A 9,268-nucleotide genomic window follows, 5' to 3' on the forward strand; every position below is an offset into this window, starting at 1 on the left:
TACATGCAAAATGTGATTGCAATCATGTTTTTTTTCTCATATTTCTCATTTTTCATGTAGCATGGTCTATCGAAAGTATGTAACATGGGTATTCTTTGGATGAGGAGTTAAATTTTGCATACAATGAATGCTCCCACTCGAAATTTGAGTAAAACTGTTGGAAGATAAGTTGAAAAAAGTAGTTTTTTCTTTTTTCCTATAAGATTTGATAATATAATATAATCTTATTTTATTATTTCCACTATTATTTTATAATGTTACTTAGGATGCCCAATTTAGAGCTTACAATTTCTCATAAAAAATGTTAATAATGTAAAAAAAAATAATAATAATTGATGAGCACATGAAATAATATAATATTATATCAACTTTAAAAAGAGATAAAGTAATTGGAAATAAAAAATCAAAGTGTGAATAAGATGTTTAAACCTTATATGTTTAAAAAATATTTCAACGCACTGAAAATCTATATTAATTAATTTAATGTTAAAAGAAAATATTTTAATGTTGTATTTAATAAATATTAAATGTACAAAAAAATAAATAATTAAAAATTAAAAATAAAAATATCAAAACTTCCTAATAACAATAATAAGATATTATATAATAAGTCTTTGGCATAGCTCCATCTATGCCGAATACTATTGGAAAAGCAACATACATGTGTGTAGCACCAATGATCCCTGTGCAATTTGAATTTCTGGGTTCATCTACACGAGCATAATGTCATGTCGGAATGAAAAAAGAAGAAGTAAAAGTATAATATTCTGGATGAGTTTTATTGATAGTGATTCATATCCTTTGCAAGCAGCACTCATCCTCTTTTTCGGTTCTAACGCCACCTGTATGCAGAAACTAATTCCAATCGAAAATTTCCACAGTCTATGCTATTGTTACAACATCGATTGAGGGAGTTGGGGTTCCTTACGCCCAGACGAACCTCGGAACATGCAATATTCTCTTCTTTCTGTTGGGATTTAGTCGACCAAACAGAGATAGAATAACTGTTGGCAAGAATAGAATCATTCTATCTCATTCCTTCTCGATACTCATCAAAATTGTATTGTTGTGTCAAAGGAAAGCTACAATAATAAGAGGGAGAAGTGTAATTCATTTAATTCTTAATATTAATGTGACATTTAAAAATATTCATAATAATAAAAAAGTTTCAATGTGAGTCATCAATAAAATATTTTAAGTAATATTCATATATACTTAAAAATAGATTTATAACAAAAAAGAAACATTTAATGTGGACAGTGTAATCTATACGATAATATAAACTCATTAATAATTAAATGAAAATGGATTGAAATCATAAATATTTATTTAATATATATTAAAAAAATAACATATATTTATTTAATTATTATATAATTATTTTAAAAATAAAAAACAATTATTTTAAAAATAATTGATTGTGAGTTTATAATTATATTATTATTATTATTTTAATTAAATAATATTTTTAATTTAAAAATATTATTAGTAATAATTTTCATAAAATATATTATTATTATTAATTTAAAATTTTTATTAATAATACATTTTATGAAAATGATATGAAAGTGCTTATCAAAGGAGTGTGATAATTATAATAATTGTGACTTAAACAAAGCACTCACTCCCAATTCAACGGTATATTGATTGCAAACACGGTCAATGTCAATTTCAAATTCTCATACCATAACTGCCTTACCATCACATGCTAACAATTCCATTCATATCTATTTCACAAGAAAGTAAATGGGAGCGATACTTCTACCCTGCTGAAATCAATGACACCCGAGCATTTAAATGTGTGCATCTTTTCATAGACTTCGTGGGAGACGGTCAAACTGTCAAACTGTAGACCTTCAAGTTGTATTAAGTTTCCAAACGAATCTGGAAGCACCTGCAGACTAGAGCACCCGGACATGTGAATGGTTAGGAGATTCGTCAGGTTCCCAAGCGAATCCGGAAGCACCTGCAGACTAGAGCACCCGGACATGTAAATAGTTCTGAGATTCGTCAGGTTCCCAAGCGAATCCGGAAGCACCTGCAGACTAGAGCACCCGTACATGTAAATAGTTCTGAGATTCGTCAGGTTCCCAAGCGAATCCGGAAGCACCTGCAGACTAGAGCACTCGGACATTGAAATATCTCCCAGATTCATCAGGTTCCCAAGCGAATCCGGAAGCACCTGCAGACTAGAGCACCCGGACATGTGAATACCTACGAGATTCGTCAGGTTCCCAAGCGAATCCGGAAGCACCTGCATACTAGAGCACCCGGACATGTAAATAGTTCCGAGATTCGTCAGGTTCCCAAGCGAATCCGGAAGCACCTGCAGACTAGAGCACCCGGGCATGTAAATAGTTCCGAGATTCGTCAAGTTCCCAAGCCAATCCGGAAGCACCTGCAGACTAGAGCACCCGCACATGCCAATAGTTCCGAGATTCGTCAAGTTCCCAAGCCAATCCGGAAGCACCTGCAGACTAGAGAACCCGGACATGTCAATAGTTCTGAGATTCGTCAAGTTCCCAACCCAATCCGGAAGCACCTGCAGACTAGAGCACCCGGACATGTCAATAGTTCCGAGATTCGTCAAGTTCCCAAGCGAATCCGGAAGCACCTGCAGACTATAGCACTCGGACATGTCAATAGTTCCGAGATTCGTCAAGTTCCCAAGCGAATCCGGAAGCACCTGCAGACTACAGCACCCGGACATGTCAATAGCTCCGAGATTCGTCAAGTTCCCAAGCGAATCCGGAAGCACCTGCAGACTCCAGCACTCGGACATGTTAATAGCTCCGAGATTCGTCAAGTTCCCGAGCCAATCCGGAAGCACCTGCAGACTAGACCACCCGGACATGTCAATAGTTCCGAGATTCGTCAAGTTCCCAAGCCAATCCGGAAGCACCTGCAGACTAGACCACCCGGACATGCCAATAGTTCCGAGATTCGTCAAGTTCCCAAGCCAATCCGGAAGCACCTGCAGACTAGACCACCCGGACATGTCAATAGTTCCGAGATTCGTCAAGTTCCCAAGCGAATCGGGAAGCACCTGCAGACTACAGCACCAGGACATGTTAATAGCTCCGAGATTCGTCAGGTTCCCAAGCGAATCCGGAAGCACCTGCAGACTAGAGCACCCCGACATGTTAATAGCTCCGAGATTCGTCAGGTTCCCAAGCGAATCCGGAAGCACCTGCAGACTAGAGCACCCGGACATGTCAATAGTTCCGAGATTCGTCAGGTTCCCAAGCGAATCCGGAAGCACCTGCAGACTAGAGCACCCGGACATGTAAATAGCTCCGAGATTCGTCAGGTTCCCAAGCGAATCCGGAAGCACCTGCAGACTAGAGCACCCGGACATGTTAATAGCTCCGAGATTCGTCAGGTTCCCAAGCGAATCCGGAAGCACCTGCAGACTAGAGCACCGGGACATGTAAATAGTTCCGAGATTCGTCAGGTTCCCAAGCGAATCCGGAAGCACCTGCAGACTAGAGCACCGGGACATGTCAATAGTTCCGAGATTCGTCAGGTTCCCAAGCGAATCCGGAAGCACATGCAGACTAGAGCACCGGGACATGTCAATAACTCCGAGATTCGTCAAGTTCCCAAGCGAATCCGGAAGCACCTGCAGACTAGAGCACCGGGACATGACAATAACTCCGAGATTCGTCAAGTTCCCAAGCGAATCCGGAAGCACCTGCAGACTAGAGCACTCGGACATGTGAATAGCTCCGAGATTCGTCAAGTTCCCAAGCGAATCCGGAAGCACGTGCAGACTAGAGCACCGGGACATGTGAATAGTTCCGAGATTCGTCAAGTTCCCAAGCGAATCCGGAAGCCCCTGCAGACTAGAGCACTCGGACAGGTCAATAGTTCCGAGATTCGTCAAGTTCCCAAGCGAATCCGGAAGCCCCTGCAGACTACAGCACTCGGACAGGTCAATAGTTCCGAGATTCGTCAAGTTCCCAAACGAATCTGGGAGTATGTTCAAACTGGAGCACGCACTGCATCTGTGAGGTGAGAGTCCTACAAGGTAAGATAATGGAATTCGTTAAGTCCTTGAGTTCGCAAAATAATTTGGTAGGCAGTCCAATTTTAGATAGTAATACAAATATAAAAAAGGAAATTGTACCTCGAGGGCCCAGTAATTCTAAGTGTTTCAACGACTGTAGATGCCAGAGTTCGTCTGGTAATGTTAAATGATCAGAAACAGAGACCACAATTTTTTCGAGATGGGTCAACTTCCCAATAGACTTCGGAACCTCCACATCTCTAGCTTGAACATACAATTCCCTCAACTGCTCCGGCGCCTGCAATCTTTATATTATCAAAATTGGTTTGACCCCTAGTATTCTAACAATCCTAAAGATCAAAGCAATTTCCCAGATAAAAACATCTTATGTCAAGAACTTCAAATGACTACCTGCGATTCATGCAGCCACAACCTTTGAGATTGCCCCGTGCGCCCCTCTATTCTTGGAACTCTTAAATTCTTGAGTGAAATCCAAGAAGGTAGGCTGGAGTACGGAAAGTCATCCCACCGGAGCCATATGGGTGACATGGCACCCGGTGAAGGTAGGCTTTCAATGAATTCGCTCTCCTCAAAACAACCTTCAGTCCTAATCAGCTGCAACCGCTTCAAATAATTTGTGAAACGACTGCCTGCGAACTCCTTGAGGTTTGTGAACAATGGTTGAGCCCTTTGGCAGCCTTGTGAGTGAACGGTGCGAATTCCGCGCACCTTATATATTGTTTTCTCAAAGATGTTTATTAGAATCACGATTAAGAATTGTTTTTTGAAAGATGGACATCCTTGCAAAGGTTAAGTATTCAAAACATAACACACACAACTTTGACAAAAACACTATTTTGGATATGGGTCTAAAGCTTCAAATACATACCAGTGATTTGTCGGACAGAAGAAGCCCAAGGTCGTGGGTTGGGCACGAAAGGCGAAATTTCCATTCTGGAGGTTCAGTCTCCGCAATATGTCTGCCCAGGTCCCTCAGGTGGTCGTGCATTCTTATACAGTTTTTATCGTCTACTTCCACGAGACACCTACTCTCCAGGTTCTGAAAACGAAGCGATCCTCCCCACTCCGTTCCATCCCAGATTCTTATAGCTGTATCTTTGTCCTCTCCTATAAAGAAGCAGACAATGTCTAAGAAAATCTGCTTCTCTATTTTACCGAGACTGTCATAGCTAATTTTGAGTGTAGCCATTATATCTTCGGGAAGAATTTTGGAGATATCGTGCAATAGCTCTTTCCCATACTTCAAATCTTTTCCACGAAGAAGAGATCCAAGCACTTTAAGGGATAATGGCAATCCGGCGCAAGCATCCACAAACTCTTCGACCACTTGTTTAAATTCTAAAGGAGGATCTCGTTGGTCGAACGCATGGCAGCAGAATAGCTCTTGGGAATGATGTTGGTCGAGTCCTTTTAGTTTGAAAATGGAAAACTCTGCAATCCCTGAGCTTATAAGTACATCCTTATTTCGAGATGTGACTAGAATTAAGCTACCTTGCTGAAGCGCATCTTTCACCGGTAAAAGCAATGCTTCCACCTGCCGAAGATGGTCCACATCATCTAAAATTAGGAAAGCTTGAGAAGATTTAAGATAACTCTTCAGCTTCTCTATACCATCATCAGTGCTGTCTATTTCGACATGGGCTTGAGCCAAGCCCTTAAGAATGAGTTTCTGCAAAGATTCTAAAGATTCTCTCGCTGCTTTTTCTCTGACATCAAATTGAAAGTAAGTTTTCTTGTAATTTGATCTTCGACGGTTAAAGATCTCCTTTGCTAGGGTGGTTTTGCCAGCACCACCAACTCCGACAATTCCTATAACTCTAGTCTCTCCGCTGCTTTGTTGGTCGAGTGACATCGCCCCTTCAAATTCTGCAACTTTCTCTTCCAACCCAGTTGGATATCTAGAAACATGTAATGGCCTTTTAACTTTTTTCAGCACTGCTTCCACGATCTGTTCAAGGAGCTGTTTCTCATCGCTGAAATGAAATTACTAGTCAGAAATGCCTACAATATCAAACAGTCTATCAATCCAACAAGTTAAAAGGAAGAGAGTAAGAAGAGTTGGAGTGCTGACCCATTATACGTCTTCATATCGAAACCTTTTATCTCTGAAGCATCAAAGAGAGCCTTCCTCCATTTTTGAATGGTGTTATAGTCGTATCGAGGTTGAGAAGTTCTCTTCTTCTCAAGGGAGAGTTGGAGGCAGAGTTGGAGTACTGACCCATTATACGTCTTCATATCGAAACCTTTTATCTCTGCAGCAACAAAGAGAGCCTTCCTCCACTTTTGAATGGTGCTATAGTCGTATCGAGGTTGAGAAGTTCTCTTCTTCCCGAGCGAGAGTTGGAGGCAGAGTTGGAGTACTGACCCATTATACGTCTTCATATCGAAACCTTTTTTCTCGGCAGCATCAAAGAGAGCCTTCCTCCATTTTTGAATGGTGTTATAGTCGTATCGAGGTTGAGAATCGAACGTTCTCTTCTTTTCGAGTGTTTGCAGGGATCGACCATAGACTCCCGTTCCCCATCGAAGATTTGCAGGCTCGACATTATAGAATACTGGAATAATCGTTGACCCCGATTGGAACATGAGCAAGAGCTCATCAAGGCACCAATTTGAGTCTGCATATCCGGGAGAGAAAATAGCGATATGCACCGAAGCTGTTCGAATGGCACTGTGGATTTGAGGAGTTATATACTCTCCTGCTTGCAATTCATCTTCGTCAAGGAATACTCGCAATCTTTCTCCGGTAAGGCGGTCGTAGAGACGTTTGGCGAGGGTTTTCTTGGTGTCGGGACCCCTGTTGTTGATAAAGATATCAAAGACAAAGCTGTTGTTGGTGCTGGAGGATCCATATGAGGTGGATGCCATGGAACACAGAGTAGCTGCAATAACCTCAAGAGTCTGGCTGATCTCTCAAACGGCAAAGCGGCTACCCGCTGATCTCTCTCTCAATACTCGCAATTGAGATTTATGTTCAGCAGATTTGTTGCCATTATATACAACAAATTTTGTTAATGGTCAGGTAACGTGGGCGTCTGATATCCATTTGTGGCCTTACATAACTTATCTGAATGCAGGGGTCAGTGAAATCCGTGTGGAATATAGGGATGGCAAATCACGCGTGGAAAGATAAGGAATTGGGGGTGTACAACGGAAAATGCTATTTCCAACCCCATAGTCTCATTAATGCGGGGCTACATGTGTAGGAGATAGCCACCTCGCGTTTAGATAATAAAAAAAAAACGGCGTAGTACCCACCTCGTGTGTTATAAACTCCTATCTCCTGTGCATGTAGCCCCGCATTAATGAGGCTATGGGGTTGGAAATAGGAGTTGCCGTGTACAACATCCAATCAAAAATATATTTAAGACATTGTAGGCTGGTCGTACCTCCTGCTCACAAACTGGAAATTCATTTTACAACGTGTGGAACAACTGTCAGCGCTTATCCTTCTCAGCGACAAGGCATTATTTTATTTATATATCATTATATATATTTTTTTATAAATATAATGTAAGATATTATTATGTATTTTTTTATAAATATAATGTAAAATATTACTATGTATTAGTTATTTTTAATGCCGTAGTCTTTAACGCGACTTTTTGAAAGTCTTTCTGGCGATTTTTTCCGGTGAAAATCCGGCAGTAATTTATTGAAATCGAAGTTTGATAACTAGTTTCTGCACAATGAAAGCGTCCCAGGGGTTTTTCAGGGTGCTGAATCCGAATATGCAGTTAAAAAACCATTTTAACTGCAACAAATCATGATTTCATCTCAATTTCTTCCGCCGGATTCCGTCACCGGAATCTCAAAAAGTCGCATTATAGACAACTCCATTTTTAATTGCTATATGTGAATGTAGGTTGACTCATCACTCTTATTTATTCAAAGAAAATTATTTCGCCAACTAAAATAACTCACTTGTTAGGGGACACGCTTTCATCCCGCCAGATGCCTCTAGATCTTGAGCCGTTAACTTGTTTCCTTAAGTCCAAAAAAAATAAACTCTTAACCAAGCATTTAGCGCATACCCCAAGCCCATCATTATATATTCTTATAATTTAAATGTTTGTATATATTGTTTATCCATTAAAATTTTTAATTTCAAAATATTAACAAGAAAATATTATTAAAAATCTATGCTATTAACTATAAATAAATTATATCATTAAAAAATTATATTATTATTTAAAAATAATTAATAAATATTTTAAAATTTAAATAATGTTATTAATTAATTTAAACTAATATTTTTATTATTAAACATTAGTTTATTTGGTATTGTAAAAATATAAAATAAAACTAATACAATATTTTATGTTCAAATTTCTAACCATATATTGAGGCCCAAGATTGTTCACCTAAATAATTATAGTGGTAACCATAAAAATTGCCCTCATATGAGGATAGTACAAAACCAGGTTATAGACTCATCTAAACACACATATAATTATCAAATGCAAATATATAAAAAACTTTTTAAAAACTTACTTAAACACAAATTTGTGACTAAAATTTCGACAAATTTAATATATCACATATAATTATCAAATACAAATATATAAAAAACTTACTTAAAAACAAATTTGTGACTAAAATTTCAACATAAATTAAATTCCAACAAATTTAATATACAAGGAGTTTTTGGATTAATTTAATGTTCATTTTTTAAAATATGTATTTATTTCATTTTTAAACCATTTTATTATTCATTCTTTTCCATAAATATGAAAAATAGTTATAGATTTGTTTTCCTAAAATTACTATACATTATCTTTATATAATTTTTTTATATCACTTTTTTTTCCAAGAAAAATATGTTAAATTTGGCAACTAGGGCCAAACTTCATTTTGGACAACTCATATGAGGCAACTGATATTTTTATTGGATTCCTCTCTCCGAGAGGTGTAGGATTGATCTAAAGACCATCCCATTCTTACATGTACAAATGGAATTATGAATTTATTTTGATTATGGACAAATTGTCAAGGTCGGCAAGCAAAGTCATGTACCCTGAGAAGCCCAATAGTTACGTCTGTTCATCCTCAACGTTGCATATAAATACATGGTGCCTCCCCCTCATTTGGACACTTCATTTACTCACACATCTCTCCTGACTGGGTACGGATTTCTAAGGCCTCTCTCTCTCCACACGTGCGAAGAAGGCACCGTTCTTTTGTTGTCCATGCGTTGAACAACATTGGCTGACCATCTTTGACTGCGGTTTTCTGTGG

The 9,268-nt window shown here is 38.6% G+C and overlaps 1 protein-coding gene across 1 annotated transcript; it reads right to left on the reverse strand.

Moving 5' to 3' along the window:
• Positions 1-1,624: 1,624 nt before the first annotated feature.
• On the reverse strand, positions 1,625-7,013 carry LOC149194146 (uncharacterized). Its single transcript, XM_089405047.1, has 5 exons — positions 6,102-7,013; positions 4,899-6,003; positions 4,421-4,738; positions 4,130-4,307; positions 1,625-4,023 (listed from the first exon to the last, which is right to left on the reverse strand). The coding sequence occupies exons 1-5, from the start codon at positions 6,896-6,898 to the stop codon at positions 1,733-1,735; spliced, it is 4,689 nt and encodes a 1,562-aa protein (XP_089261173.1). The 5' UTR covers positions 6,899-7,013; the 3' UTR covers positions 1,625-1,732.
• Positions 7,014-9,268: the final 2,255 nt, after the last annotated feature.

This window comes from Pinus tabuliformis, chromosome 2_2 (genome assembly GCF_031772625.1).
Source record: "Pinus tabuliformis cultivar Carrire ecotype Pingquan chromosome 2_2, CPIR1, whole genome shotgun sequence".
Taxonomy (NCBI): Eukaryota; Viridiplantae; Streptophyta; class Pinopsida; order Pinales; family Pinaceae; genus Pinus; species Pinus tabuliformis.